This window comes from Pseudorca crassidens, chromosome 1, assembly GCF_039906515.1.
Source record: "Pseudorca crassidens isolate mPseCra1 chromosome 1, mPseCra1.hap1, whole genome shotgun sequence".
NCBI lineage: Eukaryota > Metazoa > Chordata > Mammalia > Artiodactyla > Delphinidae > Pseudorca > Pseudorca crassidens.
Genome location: NC_090296.1, coordinates 84849805 through 84872335, shown reverse-complemented (window position 1 = coordinate 84872335; position 22531 = coordinate 84849805). Strand labels below are relative to the sequence as shown.

Below are 22531 nucleotides of genomic sequence, written 5' to 3'. Positions count from 1 at the left end.
TTTCTTAACTGTCAAATTGGGAATAACAGTACCTACTTTGTAGGTTCTGATGAGGATTGAAGGAAATAAAACCTTAGCCAGCACCTGGCATGTGTGAGCACTCAATACATGTTGCTCCATATTATTTTTACTCCAAATGTTTCACTTTCCTTTTTATCCAGGGTATTACCATGGTCTAATGTGATATGGTGATTTATAGTAAGTATATATTTGGGTTTTGTTATATCATTTTTAATAAGCAAGTAATCTAGTAGTAAATTGTGTTCCTGAGTTCTATGATCCATTCTAGCAAATTAATCTAACCCAAAGAGAGGGTCATAGGAACCTGTGTGATCTACAGCCATTCAGTTAGAAGGACAGGAAACACCTGGACTTGCAATCGGCATCTGAAGTGGGGGCAGTCTTGTGGGATTGATCTGTGGAATCTGATGCTATCTCCAGGCAGATAGTGCCAGGCTTGAGTTAAATTGTAGGACACGGAGCTGATGTTGCTGAATTGTTTGCTGTGTGGAAAACCCCCAGGTCTGGTATCAGAAATGACGTAGTGCTGGTAGGGGATTGAGAGTGGAGGAGATGCACAGAAGAGCATGTTTTCCTTTGCCTGACCTCTCAGTCTGACACAGCTCAGAAGAACCGAGTGGGTCAGGAAAGTGACCAGGGTATTTTTTTTTGAGTATTAAACATTTTATTCAATTTCTTTTTTAATATTTATTTATTTATTTTTGGCTGCATTGGGTCCTAGTCGCAGCACGCGGGGTCTTTCGTTGCAGCACGCGGGCTTCTCTCTAGTTGTGGCTTGAGTAGTTGGCTCAGTAGTTGCTGCATGTGGGCTCAGTTGCCCGGCAGCACGTGGAATCTGAGTTCCCGGACCAGGGATCGAACTCGCGTCCCCTGCATTGGCAGGCAGATTCTTAACCACTAGACCACCAGGGAAGTCCCCCAGGGTAAGTATTTTTGATTCGGTGGTGGAAACCTACAGCTCTCTTACCCTCCATTCTTACCATACAATTCACAGATTGTACCAGCAAATAGGATGTTAAATGAGAGTTTTTAAAAGGCAGAATAGGTGATAGTGTGCCCCGAGCACACTATTTTTTTAATTGAAGTATAGTTAATTTGCAATATTGTTTTAGTTTCAGGCGTACAACAAAGTAATTCAGTTTTATTTATGTGTATATATATATATATATATATCTCAGATTATTTTCCATTATAGGTTATTACAAGATACTGAATATAGTTCCTTGTGCTATACAGTAAATCCTTGTTGGTTACCTATTTTATGTATAGTAGTTTGTATCTTTTAATCCCATACTCCTAATTTCTCTTCTTTCCCCTTAGGTAACCATAAGTTTGTTTTCTATGTCTGTGAGTCTGTTTCTGTTTTGTATATAGATTCATTTATATTATTTTTTATATTCCACATATAAGTGATATCATATAATATGTCTTTCTCTATCTGACTTACTTAGTATGATAATGTCTAGGTCCATCCATGTTGCTGCAAATGGCAATATTGCATTCTCTTTATGGCTATTATGCCATTGTGTTATATATATGTATATATCTCACATCTTCTTAAACCAGTTGTCTGTTGATGGGCACTTGGGTTGTTTCCATGTCTTAGCTATTATAAATAGAGCTGCTATGTACATTGGAGTGCATGTATCCTTTTGAATTACAGTTTTAGTTTTTTCCGGATATATGCCCAGGAGTGGGATTGCTGGATCATATGGTAGCTCTATTTTTAGTTTTTTAAGGAACTTCCACACTGTTTTCCATAGTGGCTGCACCAATCTACATTGCCACCCACAGTGTAGGAGGGTTTCCTTTGCTCCACACCCTCTCCAGCATTTATTTGTAGACTTTTTGATGATGGCCATTCTGACCAGTGTGAGGTGATACCTCATTGAGGTTTTGATTTGCATTTCTCTAATAATTAGTGACGTTGAGCATCTTTTCATGTGCTTGTTGGCCATCTGTATATCTTCTTTGGAAAAATGTCTATTTAGGTCTTCTGCCCATTTATTGTTTGGGTCATTTGGTTTCTTGATATTGTGTTATATGAGCTGTTTGTATATTTTGGATATTAACCCTTTGGCAGTTGCACTATTTGCAAATATTTTCTCCCCTTCCATAGGTTGTCTTTTTGTTTTGTTGATGGTTTCCCTTGCTGTGCAGCAGCTTTTTATAAATTTTTTTTTTTTTTTTTTTTTTGGCTGTGTTGGGTCTTCGTTGCTGTGCGCAGGCTTTCCCTAGTTGCGGTCAGCAGGGGCTACTCTTCGTTGCAGTGCGTGGGCTTCTCATTGTGGTGGCTTCTCTTGTTGTGGAGCACGGGCTCTAGGCTCATGGGCTTCAGTAGTTGTGGCATGCAGGCTTCAGTAGTTGTGGTTCATGGACTCTAGAACGCAGGCTCAGTAGTTGTGGAGCACGGGCTGAGTTGCTCCATGGCATGTGGGATATTCCCAGACCAGGAATCGAACCCGTGTCCCCTGCACTGGCAGGCAGATTCTTAACCACTACGCCACCAAGGAAGTCCCTGCAAAAGCTTTTAAGTTTGATTAGGTTCCATTTGTTTATGTTTGCTTTTATTTCTTTTGCCTTTGGAGACGTGATCTAAGAAAATATTGCTATCATTTATGTCTGAGAATGTTTTGCCTATGTTCTCTTCTAGTTTTATGATGTCATGTTTTATATTTAGGTCTTTAAACCATTTTGAGTTTATTTTTGTATATGGTGTGAAGCAGTATTCTAATTTCATTGATTTTTTAAAAATTTATTTATTTGGCTGCATCAGGTCTTAATTGTGGGATCTTCATTGCGGCACACGGGCTTCTCTCTAGTCGTGGCATGCAGACTCCAGAGCACATGGGCTTGGTAGTTGTGGCATGCGGGCTCTCTAGTTGTGGCACATGGGCTCTAGAGCATGCAGGCTTGGTTGCTCCATGGCATGTGGGATCTTAGTTCCCCAACCAGAGATTGAACCTGCATCCCCTGCATTGGAAGACAGATACTTAACCAGTGGACCACCAGGGAAGTCCCTAATTTCATTGATTTATATGTGGTTGTCCAGCCTTCCCAACACCACTCACTGAAGAGACTGTCTTTTCTCCAGTGTATATTCTTGCCTCCTTTGTCATACATTAATTGACCGTAGGTGTGTGGGTTTATTTCTGGGCCCTCTTTTCTGTTCCACTGATCTACATGTCTGTTTTTGTGCCAAAACCATGCTGTTTTGATTACTGTAGCTTTGTAGTATTGTTTGAAGTCTGGGAGGGTTATGCCTCCAGCTTTGTTCTTTTTTCCTCAGGATTGCTTTGGCAATTCTGGGTCTTTTGTGATTCCATATAAATTTTAGGATTACTTGTTCTAGTTCTGTGAAAAATGTTACTTTGATAGGGATCGCATTAAATCTGTAGATTGCTTTGGGTAGTACGGCCATTTTAATAATATTAATTCTTCCAATCCAAGAGCACAGGATATCTTTCCATTTCTTTGAATCACCTTCAATTTCCTTTATCAATGTTTTATAGTTTTCAGCATATAGGTCTTTCACCTCCTTAGTTAAGTTTATTCCTAGGTATTTTTTTTAAGTACCTTATATTTATTTATTTATGGCTGTGTTGGGTCTTCGTTGTTGCGCGCAGGCTTTCTCTAGTTGGGGCGAGCAGGGGCTACTCTTCGTTGCAGTGCGTGGACTTCTCACTGCGATGGCTTCTCTTGTTGCGGAGCACAGGCTCTAGGTGCATGGGCTTCAGTAGTAGTGGCACACGGGCTATAGATCACAGGCTCAGCTAGTTGTGGCGCACGGGCTTAGTTGTTCTGTGGCATGTGGGATCTTCCCAGACCAGGGCTCGAACCTGTATCCCCTGCGTTGGCAGGTGGATTCTTAACCACTGCACCACCAGGGAAGTTCAATTCCTAGGTATTTTTTTGACACAATTTTAAAGAGGACTTTTTTTTAACTTTCCCTTTCTGATATTTCATTGTTAGTGTAAAGAAATCCGAGCACACTATTAATAGAAGAGTTGCTTGAGCAAAGAGAGGGATTTTCTTTGTATGCTTGGGGGGATTGGTAAAATAAACAAACAAATAAATAAAACAATCCCCATCTATGAGGAGCTATATCTCCTGCAAACCACTGAGAAATAAATGTATCCTCAGGTCCTTGGCCCATGTGCAAAAGGGACATAGGTCTCACCAATGCTCTGGCAAAAGTATGGGAAGGAGTAGCTGAATGCCTTGATACAGTCCACCTCAGAAGAGGGAGAGAAGAGAAGACAGCTGCTCTGCTGGTTATACCAACTGAATCCAGAGCCAAGCGGGGGAAGACTACTTGGTCCCCTGCCCACAAAAGCAGGGGCCGTAAGGGTTCACTCACGTCCTGGCAGAGGGGTGCATGGGATAGTGGGAAAATCTGGCTCCTTGCCCATTTCTAGTTGCCGAGGAGGGAGGAAGACACAGCTGATAGGGCGCCCTGACCTCAGGCCTGGTCCTGGAAGGCGAGGGGCCAGGGCTCCAACAGAGCATTGTGATGGTGGGGCCCCTCTCCCAATTCCAGAGAGAAAGAAAGGCGTAGTCGGTGGGGGCAGGAAGTGGCTGGCTCCGGGCTGAGAACTGCAGTGGGGGGCGCTTCAGTGGAGTGACAGGGCTGCACAGAGGGGAGACCCATGAAGTCAAAGTCGAACATCAGACCCCACAGAAATGCTGGAGTGTGGTAGGACCTGGCTTTAGAAGAGAACCTAGAAAAACAGCCCATGTGGAGAAGTATGACTGCACAAAATGGGCCTGACTGTGGAGGCAGACTCTGAGAGCCAAAGAGGTAAAGCCCCTTAAATGACAGCAGCTAGGACACCACCCCCGGGGGCCTACTGCAAATGAGCAGATCCCAGAACCTTTTGGATGTCTTTTATCAGAGAGTTAGAAGAGGACGCCCTGAGTGAAGGGAGTCACTGGTGGAGGTGAAACTGAACAGTCCAGGCATAGTAGGACGGGCCTGGCCCAGACATCTGCCCCTGTGGGAAAGGGAAAACAATCCTCCGACAGGTGCAGTGGCACGCACCTGTCTGCCTACCCCCAGGGCCTTCTTTGCCTCCAACCTGAGTCAGGAGGAGGGATCACTGGAGATAGACAGCTGGCCATGCCTGGCAGGGCTCTGGCTCTGCCCTGCAGGGGGTGCCATGACACAGGACAGCCTTGGGCCCAGAGCCGACCTGTTGCTAAATCCAGACTCCTGAGATGCTAGTTACCCTGTGTCTGACTGTAGCCGCAGCTGGCTTTTCTTGGACCCTGCATCATGGCCTGAGAGGGTCTTTGGGGATAAAGGGAACGTGCTGAGCCCACTAGGGCCAAAAGCCACTTGTGGCGGATCTCCAAGGGGATGGGGACTCTTGAGGACTTGGGGTCCTGCTGTCACTTCCCACAGCCTGGGTCTCCCTTCCACTACTCCCCACATCAGAGGAGGTTGACCTAGGCAAGTGGTGCTCCTTAAAGACAGGGACACAAAGAGAAGAAAGGGTGGAGGCAAGCCGGCATCTCAGCTGCCTTCTTGGTCCTAGGGCTACTGCTGGGACTATCCGGCCAGACTCCAAGCTCCTCTCTAGCCCACCCCTATCTTGTGAGCTGGACTGTGAAAGCTCCCGAAAGTGGTTTGCTGGCATAAATATAAGGATTAAACAACCTGTGGGGGGGGACTCGTTGCTCACAAACTGTTTTTCATACACTAACTCATTTCAACCTCATAGTAATATGCAAGAAGTATTATGATCCTCTGAGAGGTTAAAGATAATTAACTAGACGGCCAGCTTCCTTGGGCAGAGACCATGTTTCATCGCCAATGCCTGACATAATAAAAGGTGCTCAATCAGTGCGAAAAGAATGAAGAAATGGATGGACTTGTCCCAGGTCACCTAGCAATGAGAGGTGGTGCTGGAAGGGAGCTTCAGCCTCCCAACTCAAACCCGGTTCCCTTCCATTCAAGGTGAGGGCTGGGATGAGAGGGCGCAGAGGACCGCGAGGTGGGGAGGGCGCTGGCTGCACCGACAGCTCAGAATTTGGTAATGGGCCGCTTCTCTGGATACCCTCTAACATATTTAGGGGAAAGCATCGCTCTGAGCTTTCTCCAGCATACTCCCTCAGCTTAGGGGCCCGGGGGCCGGAGAGAGCTCTGCGCGACAAAGTCTGTCACTGAACTCGCATCCGGCTGCTCCCTCTCCGAATCGTCCCGGTGGCCCCCAGGGCCAAGAAGGGCTGACCCCGTGCCTTGCGGGGTGACGGCGGTCCCGGTCCGGGAGCAGCCCCGCGGCCGCGCAGCGCCCCCTGGTGCTGGGCAGCGGGGCCCGGGCGGTCCCGCCCGCTGTCCCGCCAGCTACGCCGGCTTCCCGCGACAGCGGCCCGGCGCGGGCTCCCAGGCCGAGGGTGGGATTCGGGGCTGCAGGAGGAGGAGCCGAGCGGGCGCGGAGCCTCCGAGAAACTCGCGGCCTTCGGCGGCTTCCCGGCCCGGGAAGTGAGCCGGGGTCGGGAGGCCGCAAACAGGAAGTCGGGCTGTAACAAAGAGCTCGGCGGCGGGGTGGGGGGGGGGGGGGGGCGGGGAGCCGCGGGACCTCCGGGGCGACGGCAGGTGGAGGGCTGACCCGGGCCAGCGCGTCGCACTTGCCTCTTCCGCCGCCGCTGGGGGTTCCAGGCCCGCCGGGATCCGGCCGTGCCGTGCGCCCTGGGCGCGAGGGAGGGCGCGGCCGCCTGAGGGAGGCCGCTGGGACCTCCCAGGCGCATCCTCTCCCCGGGAAGGGACACTCACAGTTCCCTGAGTGAATCACTTCCATCCCTTACCGGAATGCGGCGGGCCACGTGGGGTGGAGGGCTGGGTTGCCAAACTGCGGACCCGCGGGAGAGGCGGGGAAAGCGTCAAGGAGGGGAGAGCCCTGTGGGTCCCCGTGAGAGGTGGAGCGTCCGCGCGACCTGAGTTTAGTGACCTAGTGGCCTTAACTAGCCCGGGATGGGGGGAGGTAGGAACCACTGTCCTTTTTCTTCTATCCCCTGACCAGTCTGGCCCCGAGGCCGGAGAGGGACCGCTAGCTGAGCCAGCAGCATAAAGGCATTCTTCACAGCCTCTCCCTGCCTGACGCCCCACAGTGATATCCAGGTGGTTACCAGCCAGTGGGCTCTGGAAATGCAGCTGTCCTCAGACCTGGCGGTCACCGTGGGGTCAGACTTGTCCTTTAGACAGGACACTGCTTCCAGGCTAAGGAACTGCTATGCTCTGAATTGTCTTATGAAATACCAGTGCAGATTAAACATGGGTATTTGCTAAGCCAGGGAGAGCACTTCACAGTGAGTCTAGAGCTATCATCTGGCCTTGTTTCTGCCAAGCCTAGGACCTCTCCTGTACACCTGCACACTCCATCAGGAAAGTCTTGGGTACCTTACCTATGAGAAGGGGCTGGACCCTCAGGGAGTGACCTGGAAATCCTGGAGAGAGAAGGGCTTCCACTGTGGCCTGTTCACACCCCAAGTGCCTGGCGCAGCTTTTGCATGTCACTAGAGGTGGAACCTGGCACAAGCTACGGGTTGGAGCTGCCCAGACCAAGTCCATGAAGGGATCCCCTCTTTTCCCAGAAAGCTGGCATGGTATCAGAGCCGGTGAGTGGGTTTAGCCAGCCAGCTCCCCTCCAGAGCTCTCTTCTCTGAGGAGCTGGCAGCCTGTGTAGCCCAGCACAGCCTGGTGGTGTGGACGTGCAGGCCCGCGGGTGTCCTACCTGTCCCCCACATGGGAGCCTCGTCATCTCGCCTTCGTGTCCCAGCCCAGTTTCCCCCGCCCCCCAGGGCCCGGGAGCTGCTTTCCTGTTTCATTTTGGGCAGGAAGAGTGAGGTCGTGTTGTTCTTCCCCCTGCTGCCGGCTCAGGCTGTGGGAACGGTTCCCTGAATGCTTTCCTGTTTGATACCCTGTGTGTGCAGTGAGGGGAACAGGGAGCAATGGGTGAGGCGTGGAACGTGTGCACTTGGGTGAGTGTGGATGAGCCTAGGTCTCTTGCTCCCTTGTCTCTGGCATAAGCACCCAGATTAGGGGCGGGCATGCTCTATGTGTCAGCGAGAAAGGAAAAGGGAGGCAAGTAGCGCTGCATATACTTGGACTCCACTGGGGGCATCTGCTGGGTCTGTTTTGCTTTACTGGATGGGCTGAGAGCTGGGAGCATCTGCTCAGCTTTCTGTCGATGGCTCATTTTTTCATCACTTGCTCTCCATGGAGTATTTTTGTGACTGTAGAGAGAAGACTGTGGCACCCTAGGGACCATCTTATGCCTTAGAGGAAGCTAGCCATGAAGTAGAGACTGGAAACTCTCTCAGTAATGCCTCAGCCAGAGAAACCCGGGCTCAGGGAAGCGTCCCTCTTCTTCCTCCTCCCCTCTCTACAGTCTTCAATCAACTCTAGCAGCTCCAGGCAGACCAGGCGCCCAGAGCCAGCTCTCTTGCCCAGCTGCAAGGAGGACAGACCCGAGGCAGATCCCCCTGGCACAAAGACCAGTGCCCTGCCGGGGCTTAAAAATGAGCAGGGTGCTAGTCCATCTAAAACCCTGCAATAGCAGGAGGAAGAGCCCAGATGTCATCATGGTCAGAGACCCCGCTCTCTGACAAGAGAATCCTTTTGAAAAGAGGAAAACAGGCAGGTTTGTCTCCTTCCCCCAAATTCCTGTATCCCCCAGGCTGACTAGGGTGTCCGTAAGCTTTTTCAGACTTGAAGGGAGAAAAGTGGGATAGATTCAGGTTAAGGGGGCATAACCCCCAAGGAATGGTGGGAGCATGAGGGGGAAGGGGGGCTGCAGCCAACCTCAAGCCATAAGACAGAGGAGGCTGGCCCAGGCTGGGGACTAAATGGGTGAGGCCAAATTCCCCAAGAACTAGAAGAGGACAAGGGCCTAGAGCACAGTAGGCCAAGTCCAAGTGCTCCCAGGTGCCAGGGGTGTGGGGGGCAGCCGGCAGCAATATGAGAAGGGGAGTCAGAAGGATTCCCACTCTGCCATCACAAAGACAGGACCCAAGAAATACTAAACTCCTGTACACATCTGTTCCATATTATAAATACACATTATATACAAAATAATGTTATAAAATGTAGAAAGGTCAGTGCTTCTGATTCTTAAATTATCGAAATACTAGACTCCAAAATAAACTACAAAAAAAAAAAACAAACAAAATAAAAACTCATATTATTGATTTCTGAAGATCGGCTTCAAGGGTAGTCTGGGGGCAGTAGTGGGTGTGGGCAGAGCCCAGGCTCGAGGCCTTGGGAATGGGCTTGAGGGAGGAAAGGTCCTAGGTGGCGACAGCACCCAATTTCTCCCTCACTGGAATTTCCATCATCACTGCCCTGAGCTCCCCAGTTAGGCCTGTTGCCTCTGGCTGGGAAGAGGGGCAGGCCCTCCACCTATCTGCTCACAGGAGCCCAAGGCACCCAGGGCCAGAGGCTGTGGAAGCCAGGTAAGGCTTACCAGTATCCTTCCCCAGAGAGCCTGGGCCAGGGAGAGGCAGGGATGGTGTTAGGAGCAAGGCCCACGTGCAGCGGCTGGAGGCACGGGCAGAAAATGCTTCTTCCGCTCCTCTCGGGGCGCTCACCTCACCTGCAGGGACACTCCTGCCAAGAGCTGAACCAGATGGTTTCCTGGCCCACAGACGGCCCTGCCCTTACTGGCCTCCTCTCTCCTCTCTGATTTGGACCCAGCTGTCGCCATGGAGCCTGGTCCAAGGCACTTTTGGAAACACAGATACCAGTGGAGGCCACAGCAGCTCCGGGCCCCACGGGGCCACTGCCACTCTCTCTGGAAAATAGGCCAGAGCCCCAAAGGAGCCCTCTGAAGGCCACTGCTGGCAGGGCGGGTCCAAGTGGCACCTCTCCTCTCCTCTGTTCCCCTGGCTGGCGTAGCTGCCAATCTGATGCCAGACAGACACCCAAAGATGTGGAAGGGTACTGCATCTCTTGGCAAGTTCACAGTCTGTCCAGTTCATGCCATTCCCTCTTCCTCCTGAGAGCAGCACGTTGCATATTAAAAAATGTCCCATCCAGGATGCAATGTAAACAATGCAGAAGGAAGGTCCAGCTGCAGGGGCGAAGCTGGGATGTCCTGGGGAGGCTCCTGCCTTATACCTGGGGAGCATGTGGAGAGCACGAAAGTGGGTTACCCTGGGGTACAAGCACTCCCTCCATGGCTGCCCTGGGACTCCCTGAGAGAAGCCAGTGAGGCAGGTGGGGTGAAGAGGAGGTGGGAAAGCCCTCCCAGTCTTCTGCCCCAACACATACACATGCCTGGAAGACAGTGCTCATGAGGTGGGCCAGTGAAGGAAGCCAGTGAGCAAGGGGCAGGAGGGGCACAAGGCAACCACCCTCACCCACCAGCAGCTGGGAAGCAGCGCCTGGGAGCTGGCCGGGTGCCATGGCCGCCCAGCCCAGCACTAACACAGCAGGAAGAGACGGGGCTGGCTCACCACCACGGCTCCTGTTTCACACCCTCTGTGGCAACGAGGCCAGCAGGGATCCGAGAGCCACTGAACCCAGCCTGCCAAGGAGGGGTTCCGACCCACCCTTCAGGAGCGGCCCCTAAGGTCAAGAGTAACTGGACCACTTTCTCACCCCCTAAAGGCAGGAGGGAACATGCTAGAAGGGAAGGACAGCCTAGCACTCACCTCTGTGGCAATGACACATTCGTTCCTCTCTTCTGATATCAAACACACAGACTGGTACATGGAGTCCCTGGGGGAGCATATCGCTGATATCCGACACTCTGGCCTTTCACTGAGGGAACACAAGACAGGCCGGTGAGGGAGAGATGAAGAGAGGGCTGGAGGGAGGTGGGGCGCTAACCTGGACCCCGGAGAGCCAAAGGGAACTGGCAGAGGTGACTCTGGGAGAAGACACGGGGACTAGGGATGCCCAGTGCTAGCCTGGCGGGTTAGCTACAGGCCTTAAGAGAGCCACAGGACCCCAACCTTCCCAGAGGGTCTCAGGCCTGGAAAAGGCCAGTTTGCCACCAGAGGCAAGCCATGCCGTGGGAAGATGGGGGGCACAAGTGACACAGTGTGGACACTTGACATTTGTGAATGAATGAATGAGGGAATGGGAAGGAGGGACAAAGGGAGCCTGGCAGAAATCTTGTCGGAGCATCCTCCTGTCAGCAACAAGAGCCCCTGTTTGCTTAAAAGCTCCCACCTGTCCTGGGGGAGCCCAGGCAGTACTGTGAGGGGGTCCCTGGTGAGCCCTGGGCCTCTGGGTGCCGCTCACCTGTGTATCCGCAGTGGCGCCTTCTCCCCTAAGCTCTTGTCACTGTGGGGATACTTCCCGGGCAGGATCCCCCGCCCCAGGGGTCCTGGGGCCAGATTATAGTCCAATGTGTGGTTCTGTTGTTTGCCACAGTTGGACTTGTCCAGGCCACAGTCCACTTCCAGCTCCTTCTTCTGGTTTGTGTTCTTGAGCTGGGCGGCGGGGATCAGGTTGTCCTTCTGGAAGTCCGACAGGTTGTTCATGGCCTCCCTGCTGCCGTCGTCAGGCCGCCTGAGCCGCAGCTGCCGCACCGCCACTGCCACCATGCACAGTAGCACCAGCAGCACCACCAGTCCCACGCCCAGGGAGACGGCCACCCAGGGGAAGCTGGGGGGCATGCTCATGGGGAACTCGCAGCGGCTGCCCACAAAGCCGTAGGGGCAGTTGCAGACGAAGTTGTCCGGGGGGAGGCTGGCGTAGCAGGTGGCCCCGTTGAAGCAGGGTCCCGAGGCACAGGCGTCAGTGGGCATCCGCACCTCGCAGCGCCGGCCAGAGAAGCCAGCAGGGCAGGTGCATGCGAACCCGTTCTCCAGGTTGCGGCAAGTGCCGCCATGGACACAAGGGCTGCGAGCACAGTCGCTGATGTGGATTTCACAGTGGGCGCCTGTGAATCCAGGACGGCAGCGGCACATGCGGTTTGGACCTCGGTTCAGGCACTGGCCCCCTGTGGGTACACATGGGCCACAAGTCAGCAACCTCCTTGGACCCCACCCCACTCCCACCCCCCGGTGCAGAGGGTGCCCCATCCCAGGAACCAAGGTCATCCAGGAACTCGGCCAGCATTCACAGATCCCACTACAAAGAGCTCTGCACAAAGAGTCAGGAGACCTGCAGTTGAGGGTGAGCCTGGTCCTCTACGCCTCAGTGGGCTCGTGTATAAGAACTGCCAGCATCTTACAGAGCTTTACAGTAGAATCGAACAGGTATGCTTGGGTTTGAATCTCAGCTGTCTCTCTCTAGCTGGGGATTTGGCACCCGTTGCTTTATTTTATTTCTAAGCCTAATTTCCTCATTTGTTACATTGGAGTAGAATGCTGTCTCCTCTATAGGAGATCTCTGAAGGTTAGGTAAGGTGATGCGTGAAGGCAGGAGCACATGCCTGGTGTACAGTAAATGCTCAGATAGATCTATTATTGTTTCATTTAACCTTCACAACATGAAAGACAGAGGACGGGTTCTATATTTTCCCATTCAGTGATGAAGAAACTGGCTCCGGGGAGTTAACTAAGTGATTAGCCAGAGAGCAGATTCCATCTCAGCCCTTCCGATCCCTCCGCAGCTCCTAAGGCTTCTCTCCTGCACGGTGCTGTCTGCCTGCCTCACAGAGGGTCACCAGAAGGCCAAGGAGACAAAGATAACCAACATGCTTGGTGCCCCCCAAAATGCTGAACATTCCAGACGCCTTATGCTGTGCCAGGCTCACTGTAGCCGTGGGGAGAGGTGAGGCCTCCAGGAGCAGGGCCCTCACCGTGCTAGCCTCTTTCAAGGAGGGACATGAGGCCTCCAAGGTCCCTCTCTCTAGCCCAGGACTTCCTGGGGAGGGTCAGAGGCTGCCCCAGTCAGGTCAGGACATGGGAATAGGAATGGAAGCCAGGCAGGGTGCATACTGCTCCATCTCCAAAGGCCTGCACCCGCTGCTAACCTTCTCCTCTTCCAAAGCCACCCAGATGATCAAGCAAGCTCTTCACCATCCGGAGCAGATGGGGATCCGTCTCAGCCTGCCCAGAGTGACAGACAAGGCCTCTCCCCTCTCTTGACCCTCCCTCACCAGAAAGTTCTCTTGGCCCCAGGGCCAGTCCACCAGGTTAGCAAGGCAACAGGACGCACCATTGGCACACGGATTGCTGGTACACCTGTCCACTTTCTTCTCGCAGTTGGAGCCAGTGAAGTTGGGGGGACATTCACAGGCATAGCTGGTCCCCTGGTTGCGCTCCCGACAGGAGCCCCCATTGAAGCAGGGAGAGTCGGCACAACTCAAGGTGCTGTGTTCGCAGTGCAGGCCATAGTAGCCCGGGGGACACAGGCAGCGGTAGCTGTCCTCCTGGTCCTGGAAAGAGAGCAGAAAGGGGCCAAAGTCAGACCCTTGGGGGCAGGGATTCCTGGCAGGGGGCTAGGCCCCACCTGCCCACAATGCCTGCCCATGGGTGCACATCCACTGGCCGCCTGGGGAGGGGATGCCTGGGCGTCGCCTGGCCAGAACTCTGCCTTCCTGCATTGGCCTAGGCCTCACCTTACAGCTGCCTCCATTGCGACAGGGGTTGCTGTCACACTCGCTGAGCTCCAGCTCACAGTCCACGCCAGTGTAGCCTGGGCGACAGGTGCAGGTATAGCTCCGCTGCCCACTGTTGGAGCACGTCGCCCCATTCTTGCACGGGGAATGATGGGTGCAGTAGTTGAGATCTGCGGAGACAGGAACCGACCGGCTGAGCAGAGCCAAAGAGTGGTCCCAACCTCCAGGCTCCTGGTGGTGCAAGTTCACTGTCCATGTTTGGCCCAGAGGGTTCAACTCAAAGTCTTCTGGGCCCAAATACCCTTCCTCTTCCCCCAGTGAAATCGGGTATATTGAAGCACCTAGAACCACATCTGAGGCGTACCATCAATCAAAGTTGAAAAAACACAGTTGGACACAGTTAACTGCCCAAAGGTAAGCTCACAAGCACTGCAGCCAGGGGAGAATAAAGGTAAAAAGAGGAGGCACAGCAAGACCACATGTTGAGGAGGAAGTCAGAAAAGGCCTCGTGGAGGAGGGGCAGCTGAGGTAAGCCTGGAAACGGGCTACAATTTTAACAGGTGGAAAGAGTAGAGGGGAGGCGAGAGCCACGATAAGTGGTTGCCAGGCGTTTTTTAAAGCGAAATGCGTTACGAGGGTATTTTGAAATATAAGTATTTGTTTTCTTATTTGGGAAGGACAGGGAGGGAAAACCAGACAGAGCAAATACAGGGACTGTAAGGGCTCTGTTTGAATAAGATGAGTATATGACTGTGTCACCTGGGAGCAAATGTGGGGAGAGGAAAGAGAGAGGGCAGGAACCAGGTGTGTGTGTGTGTGTGTGTGTGTGTGTGTGTGTGTTTGGGGGGATTGCAGTGGGGTAGAAAGTGACACACACACACACACATACGAAGAATACAGGGGCTGAATTCCAAGCCCCTTGTTGCCAGCAAGTCAGGGCCCAGGCAAGTCCTTTCTATCCTGGCAAGCGTCCTGCCCACCCTACCCAGGCCTGTGCTGGTGTCTCCATGGCAGCAGCCACCCCATTTGACCCTGAAAATGGGAGGCACGTGCTGCAGCTGGCTATGAGGATGAAGGAAAAAAGGCCCCCTCCCCCATCATTGGGGCTGGCAGACCCCAGTGCAGCCAGAAGAGTGACCAGCCCCCTGAACACCAGGAAGACAGTGTGGGCTTGGGCAGCTGCCTGGCAAGTGCTACTGGGGGAAACAAGGGAGGCCGTTTCTGCCCCACCGAGAAGGCGGTTAGATGTCACTCCGCCCAGAGGCCCAGCTCACCCACAGCCTCAGGGCAGCCAGTGGGCACACCCCACCAGACAGCTGTTTAGGGGAGAGCTGCTCAAACAGCTCTGGTAGGTAAGCAAACACTTAGGGGGTTAATAGGTAACTACAAGGTAGAAAGAGGAACTGAGCCCGGCATCCCTCTCTCTGGCCTTGCTGGAATTTATGAGTGCAACCTTCAGGCTGCCAACTTGTCACCCTCCTGGCTTCTCCAGCCACCCTTCCTCCCCAGCACCTAAGGAAGAAGGATCCACCATCTCGTTCTAAGCCAGTTGTTAAGATCCTTACAGTCCCAAGCTCCTTGAAGGATAATGGGAAAGCCGACTCAGCAATCATCGAGTAGGAAGGGTCCAGGTGACAACTCTGTTCCCATGCCCTGCCCAGCTCTCCGTCCCCTCTCTTTGCCCTGACTCACCTTGGTCACAGAATAGGCCTCCCCACCCCTCATCACAAGTGCATTGCCAGGGGGTGCTGCAGGTGCCATGGCGACAGCCGTTGTGGGGGATGCATTCGTTGCACAGGCGGCCCTGCCAGCCTGGGCGGCAGCTGTAGAACAAAAGAGAAGCTGAGGGTGAGGTGAGGGCCTGGACAGGGGACGGCTCCCCCCGTCACCGCTTCCTGTCCACTACTCACATGCACTCTGCTGGCTTGCTGCAGTAGCCATTCTGTTCATGACAGCCCGAGAGACAGACAGCTGAGGAGAGAAGGCGGCACTGGGTGAGGGTGGGATGACAATGACTCTGAAGTCCCACTCTCCCTCTCCTGGCCCTGGGGGTGCCCCCCAGCTCTCCTGGGCTCACTTCCCACTCCTGGCTTCCCAGAGGAGCCATGGATGTCTTAAAGAGAAATGATGGCACAGGGAAGGAGAATCCAGGCTGGATGGAATGCAATTATGGGGTCTTTGTGGGCTTTAGCACCATGGGGAGGAGCACTGAGAAGAGGGAGGGCAGAGTCCAAGCCCATCCTAAGCATCCCCAGCTGTTACTGAGGCCCAGTTAGTGGACAGCCCAGACCCGCTCTCCAAGGGAGGCAGGCTGCAGCCGAAAAGATGCCACTGTGTTTGTTCCGGGGACCCCCCTCCAGGCAGGTGGGAGCTTGGCTGCTTACGCTGTTCGCAGTACTCCCCAGTCCAGCCGGGCAGGCAGGACAGGCTGCCATCTGGCTGGCACACGTAGTGGCCGAAGTGGTCATTGCGCTTCTTGCATAGCCGTGAGCAGCTGTCCCCATAGTAGTTGTCACTGCAGATGACCCGGTAAGAGTAGCGCAGCCTTGTGAGAGGGCTGGTCTGCTCATCCGGTAACCAGTTCTGGCCCACAGCTAGGGAGCCCTGGATGGTGATCTTGCTGATGAGCGCGTCTGGTGGCAAGGCCTCTGAAGGGGCAGAGGGCCAGGTCAAGGAAGGGCAGCCAGTCCCCAAGAGTGCCAGCAACTGCTGGATCAAACCAGTTGTCCAGATGACCCCACCTGCCAGCAAACGCAGGCCAGAGGAACCCAAGTGTCCCACTGCTTAGCTGCTCTGTGTGTGCATGTGCAGAGGGCCTGATACCATTCAAAAAGGGGACAATAGAAGGATGTTAAGATATCCCAATGTTCTGGAGGCAGATAGGCAGGGGAAAGAGGAAAAGAGGTCAAAATGGGGGGGGGGGAGAGAAAAAAGAAAAAGAAAAGCTCTCCAGGCCTTTGAGGACCCTGGGAGCAAGGGGTCCTCTGGTGCCCATTCAGGGGTTCTGCCCTCAGAGATGGGTAATGCTTTTCTTTTTCCTTTGCAAAGTGAGAATTGTTGTGCTGCTGAAATATCCTTTTCCTCTGTGTCAGAACAACATCCCAAAGCCATTATTCCCTTTCCAAAGGAGCGGAATTCGAGAAAGGTGTAAAATACAGGAAGGGGCCCGTCAGCGGCGCTGGCAGCTTCGGCCTTTCTCACCGCCGTGCTCCCCGCGTTCCCACGCCAAAAATAACCCGCAGGAAACGCAATTGTGCTCAGAGTCCAGGCAGCGGGCGGAATCCGAGCGTCCAGCGCGGGGCGCAGCTCCTGGCCTAGCTAAGCGTCCTGCCCCCCACGCCCCCACCCCGCACTTCCCCCGCCTATTACAGATTAACTCTTTCGGCGCTGCGCCGTGTCGCCCCCCTGTGGCCGCGGAGCGAGCTACTCACCTGGCCGCAGGTCGTCTCCTGGCGCGTGCCAAGCTTCAATGATGAGTGAGAAGGTACCCTGGGAACGGAAAGGAGGGGGCGGGGAAAGACAGAGAGAGCGAGATGAACAGGGGATGGTGGGGGTGCCTTTCGGCAGCCGGTTTAATTAATCTAATTGCAGGATACAGTTACTGCGCCCGGGTCTATGTAACGGGTCTGCACTCAGCATCGAGCGCGAGCTAGGAAGGCGAGACAACCCCGGGTAGGAGGAGAGTTGAGGGATGAGGGAATGTACGCGGGAGTCTTTCTGAGATGGAGCACGCCCCGGGGTTGTAGGTGATGAAAATCGTATCCCTAGCGCTGGGAGAAGATGGAGCGTAGAACGGGGAAGAGAGAGACTGGTGAGAGCGTACAGGAGGGTGAGGTCCCAGGAGAGAGTCGGAAAGAAGGATCAGAAGAGAGTGCCCCCCCTTTTATTGGAGGGGAGCGAGGCAATCTAGGGAGAAGGCTTTGGTCCCAGGGAAACCCCTTCTCTCGGCTTTCGTGACCTCCCCGGGCGCCCAGGCTGTGCTCACCGGCCAGGTGAAATTGAAGGGCAGTTGGAGAGGGTTGCGTCCCCCGCCGCTACTGTCGTCGCCGACGGCGAAGGAGTTGGTGCCCAGCACAGGCGTGGAGACGCTGCCGAAGGTGCAGGGCCCGGGTGAGAAGACCGCCTGGAAGTGCTTAAGGCAGACGCGGAAAAAGGTCCGGCAGCCGGGTTCGCACGGCCGCCCGCTGGCGAGTACGCCGCGCTCGTTGGCAAACTCCTGCAGCTGCAGCTGGAAGACTCCAGAGCCGGCCGCGCGCTATTGCACAGGGACCGAGGGAAGGAAGAAGGCGAGCGGTCAGCTCGGTGGACGCCAGGGGCTCAGGCCCAGGGCACGGTGGGAGGGGGCGGAGGGGGCGCGGGATGTTACCTCCTGCCAAAGTGCCACCAGCAGCAGTAGCGCCCAGCCAGAGGCGCTACGGGTTGCGGCTGCCATTCCCTGGGGCGTCGCTCTCTGCACCCGCCGGTTGTGAACCGTTCCCGCGCGTCCAACCGCCAGAGAGGTCCCTGAAAAGCCAGGCTCCGCTCGGGGTTTTCCTCCCGCCTCTCCTTCTCGCTAGCTCCGCTCCAACTGCCACGGTAGGTAATCCAGGTGAGGGCGGCTGGGTGGCGGCCGCGCTGAGGACGTGTCCTCGGACTAATCCTGGGGCTGTAAGCAGGCTAGTGTCCGGGTACACTGCACTGAGGCGGCTTGAGCTGCAGCTCTTGGCCTCGCGTTCCCAGCCTGCGCTCAGCGCCGCTACTGAAACCTGCGCTCTCGGGAGCTTTCCTTATATATATTGGCTCCTCTCTTCACCCGCCTGTCACTCAGACTCGTGGTCACTCTCCCCTCCCCTCGGGCCTCTAGCTGCTACAGCCCCAGCACCACCCGGAGGGGGCCTCCGCCCCCGCCTTCCCCCCTCCCAGCCAGCCAGTCAGGCACAGGTCCCCGCCCCTCTGTGCCGCTCTCAGCCCCTGGGTCCCCCAGCTCAGCGCGTGCCGAGGTGACCAGTTCTCCGCAATCGCGTGGATACAGGCCGAGACCCCGGCAGTGGGAGGACAGGGGGAGGGCCAGGGGGAATGGGGCGGGAGGTGAGCGAGTGGTTCCCGGATGGTCGTGGGGGCGGAGACACGGGGGAGTCCCCGTCGGCGGTGTGACCACGGCCGGCGTTAGTTACCTGCAGCCCTGGAGAAGGTAAAAAGAACTTAAGCTCAGAAAGCGAAACCAGTGCTAAAGGACTCCAGTCTCCTTCACCTTCCCGGAACTTCGGGAGCCCTGGCGTCGTCGGCCCCCAACCTGTGAGCGTCCACCCCCCCGCCCCCCCCCCGCGCGCAGCAGGGAAGCCAGAGGACGCATTAACCTCTCTGTGGCCACTCCGTGCTAGGCGAGGGACCAAGCATCTAAGACTCGGGGGCTCGGCCCCTCCACCTGGTGGGCATCTCCCTCCCCAGTTATGGGGGGCGTGTCCAGCGCGTGCCTCCTCCCTTCTGCCTCCCGCCTGGGCTCCGCGCGTGCCAGTCCCCAGACGCGTGGTACCCGTGCTGGGGGTAGGAGGGCGTGGTCCCCGAGGTAGAAGAAGGGGGGCGCGTCCTCAGCTGTATGGTAATAAGGGTCTGGCCCCGCCTTCAGCGCCTCTCCTCACCTGGGTTTAGCCTCAGCTCCAGAGCCCACCTTCACCCCCAACAGCCTCAAGCCTCGGCCCGCGTCCTGTCGCTCCGTTGGAGCAGGGAGGAACTCTCCTGACTGCAGAGTTGGCTCGAGCCACCAGAGAGTCCAGGGGCTGAGGCCGGGCAGACCCGGGTCCTCTCCTCATAGGGCAAAATGTAGGGTGGAACTGGAAGCGCGCGGACTCGTATGGGTTTCAGGCGGCTTCACCCGTCTCGCCTTCTCGGCTCCCCCGGGTGGCCCCACTTCTCCGAGCGGCGGCAGTGCAGCTGCTTTCCCGGAACCGGCGTGATCCCCGGAGGCTTTCGACCGGGGAGGGCCGGCTTCTCTCAGTGTCGGGGGGTGCAGAGGAGCGGTCTCTCTCCGCGACGCTGAGGGCGGCGGGGGCCTTGTGGCTTCAGCTGTCAGCCCACCCGCACAGCGATGGCTGTCGTCGGGCGATAAGATCGGCGCTGGGGGGAGCAGGGACGCGGCGCGGGCCCGGGGGAGTCTTGCGGGGGGCGGGGGGCACGGCTCGGAGCCCAACAGCTGCCTAGGCCGAGCATGGTCTGATTTTTTTTTTTTTTTTAACTTGGTGGTGGTGAAGGATTGAGGGAGAAGCATGAGAAACAAGAGGTTGGGAGCGTGGGTTGGGGGAGGGGTGAGGTGAGGAGACGGGCTCCGGGGTCCCCCACGCACGGCCACCCCTCCCAGCCACCATCTGGCGCGAACGGGTTGGCGTGGGGAACCGAGGTGGGGCGGGGGCCGGCAGATGGGCCCAGGCTGCGCTCCAGAGTTAATGTAGGTTATGGACAGGCGGAGTCCCCAGGCCCAAGGGAGGAGGAGCCCAGGACTTGCCTCCCAGCGATCCTGACCAGTGGGTTCTCTGCCCATTCTCTACGGATCCCTTAGTCCTGCCTAGGGTGCCAAAGAGTGCCCCTCGCTTTCCTCTGAGCTGGCATCCAGCCCTACCTAGTTATGTCCACTTCCACCCCCAAATCCTGGCCTGGGAGTTCATAAAAAACTCGCTCCTTTTCTGGATCTGTCTCTTGCCTGACCCTCAAGGGAGACATCCAGTCCCACAGGAGACATTTCGTTCAGTATTGGTAGATCTGGAACACTCTATCCCTCACACACATCCGGACTGATGTGCCCAAAAGCACTTTGCAAACAGTCAAGGACCAAACAAAAGTATCATCATTACCCTCAGAGTCAAGAATTCTTGAAAGGGATCCCAGAGATAGAAATCCTCTGACCTGTAGGGGGAAAGGGTTAAATTCTCTTCACCATCAAAAGGCATTCCTGAAGCACCTATTTGCTATGCAGTGCTGTCCCAGAAGTTCATTTACTCCCCTAGGACTCTAGGACACCGCCCTTGGCCCTGAATACCCACTAGCGCTCCAACCCGCTGGGGTCCAGCTTTGCCCACATTTGCTGAGCAGGAGAGGGTCGCTTTGCAGGCAGGGAATAGAAATGCGGAGGCTCCACAACTGGGGCTCCTCCACTTTTCTCCCACTCGTGACTTGTGGAAGGAAAGACCCAACACGTGTCCTGGGGGCCCCCAGGAACATGAGGCTGTGAGGCTATCAGAGGCCGCAAATCACGGTGGGATTGGACCCACGTGGACGTCTGACGAACCTACGCCTCCGCAGACGCTCGGCCACGCCCTGGAGAGGGGGCATGATTGCAAGGTCCCACCAACCTGGGCTTCCCCGGACTGACTGTGGGCCCTCTGATGGTCCACAGATCCTCATCCCCACGAGCACCCGCAACACTGCCCAGCGTCTGGAGCCACAGGGTCGAGGCCTGGCTTCAGGCAGGCCCACAGCCTCCGCCCCAGGGGCCTTCGGCTCCGGCCGTCCTCTCCGTTTGGCCGCTGCATACAGCCCCCCAGCAGGCAGAACCCGCACCTGGGGCCCGGAGGCGCAAAGGTGGTCTCGCAGCCTGGCACCCGAGCTGACCCCTGGTGATTAGGGTGCGACTCGGGCCGAGCAGAGCCTCGGGGCCCCTCCCCCACTTGGTAGCCTACGCGCCCTCCCCAGGGCTGCCGTCGCATCTTCCCGGCCTCCAGCGCTATTTTGCACCCCGACCCCCGGGACAGCGTTCTCCGCGGGACGAACTGCACCCAGGTAGGAGCGCGATAGGGGCCGGGCTACAGCGCCCGCCGGGCAGGCCAAGGGAGGGGGAGCTAGCCTGGCTAGGGCGGGGCGCTTAAGCCTTGAGGGGCGCCGCTGCGGTCGCTGCGGGGAAGGGGCCACGTGCAGGGAGCGGCGGTCGGGGAGCTGCACAGAAGGCGGGGAGATTTGCAAACTGTTGCTGCCACATGGCTGCTCCATTCGATCCATTCACATTGAAATGAGGACGGCGCGTGCCTCATCTGCCGTAGGGCGCTGCCACGCGTCAGCCCGGCCCGTCGCATGCCAACTGGGGCAGTGGGGCTGGCAGGGCCTGGCAGCCGTGGGGGCGCAGCCCGGGCCCTGAGGCCAGGCGAGGGCGGGCGGGGGGGGGGGGGGCGGCGCGCAGCGAGCTACCCTAGCCGCTCGGGCTCCACAGCTTCGCGGACCTTGGCCCTGCAGTTGGGAGCGAGCCGACGTGAAAGGACCAGGGACCGACAGGTTTCGGAGGGGGGGCCAGGATCGATGCCGTCGCTCCCCGCAGATGCGCCCCAGCAGCGCTACTCTCCATCTGCCGCTGCTCGCACCTGCCGGTCAATAAATCGATTTTACAATTTAATGCAGCAGCTTCCCGCCCGCCTGGGACAGATGCCGCCGCAGAACCACCTCCGCCCTCGCCCCTCCCCTCGAGGGGCGCCAGCGGTTAGGGCCGGGATTCCCGGTCGGCAGGCGGCGCCCCGCCGGGCCGCGTTCACCTCTCTCTGGGGGCCTTACAAGGAACTGCCTGCTCTGGGTCTTTCCCGCGGGACAGAGTGGGTTCCCCATAGGACAGGCCTGAGGCTGGTGGAGGAGAGAGGAAGATGATGACTTGGTGGTGGCCTTGAAGACTCATTTGGGGGCTTCACAGGGGGAACAGAATGCAGTGGCTGATGATAAGATGTGAGAGCCCCTGTGAGAAGGAGGAAGGGGTAGCACCTGGGGCATTGGCGCTGATAGCCACTGAGTTGTGAAGAATCTCCGCGAGGCAGCCCAGGAGGGTTGAGATGGAATGGGGCCTCTCCCCACCCTCTGCTTGAGTCGAGTGAATAAGCATGACATAAACCTGGCTCTTGGCACTTCCCAACCCTAGGGTCTTGGACTTGTAATTTAACTATAGCTCTACACCTCAGTTTTCTCATATGTGCAATGGGGATAATAATGATAGCCACCTGGGAGGGTGACTGATTATGCATTTGCAAATGAGTTCCAGGAGGAAAGAA

At 55.9% G+C, this 22531-nt stretch overlaps 1 protein-coding gene across 1 annotated transcript; it reads right to left on the bottom strand.

Moving 5' to 3' along the window:
* Nucleotides 1-9052: 9052 nt before the first annotated feature.
* On the bottom strand, nucleotides 9053-18381 carry DLL4 (delta like canonical Notch ligand 4). The gene is made up of 11 exons (XM_067743469.1): nucleotides 17905-18381; nucleotides 17524-17793; nucleotides 16970-17027; nucleotides 15923-16186; nucleotides 15449-15509; nucleotides 15231-15361; nucleotides 13539-13708; nucleotides 13136-13355; nucleotides 11270-11972; nucleotides 10675-10783; nucleotides 9053-10138 (listed from the first exon to the last, which is right to left on the bottom strand). The coding sequence occupies exons 1-11, from the start codon at nucleotides 17968-17970 to the stop codon at nucleotides 10133-10135; spliced, it is 2058 nt and encodes a 685-aa protein (XP_067599570.1). The 5' UTR covers nucleotides 17971-18381; the 3' UTR covers nucleotides 9053-10132.
* Nucleotides 18382-22531: the final 4150 nt, after the last annotated feature.

Excerpts from the sequence above, each read along its gene's own strand:
- DLL4 (XM_067743469.1), bottom strand. The coding sequence starts at position 17,970 with ATGGCAGCCGCAACCCGTAGCGCCTCTGGCTGGGCGCTACTGCTGCTG. Across the intron at positions 13,709-15,230 it reads AGGCCTATTCTGTGACCAAG|ATCTCAACTACTGCACCCAT; the intron begins GTGAGTCAGGGC and ends CTGTCTCCGCAG. Across the intron at positions 10,784-11,269 it reads GCGCCACTGCGGATACACAG|TGAAAGGCCAGAGTGTCGGA; the intron begins GTGAGCGGCACC and ends GTGTTCCCTCAG.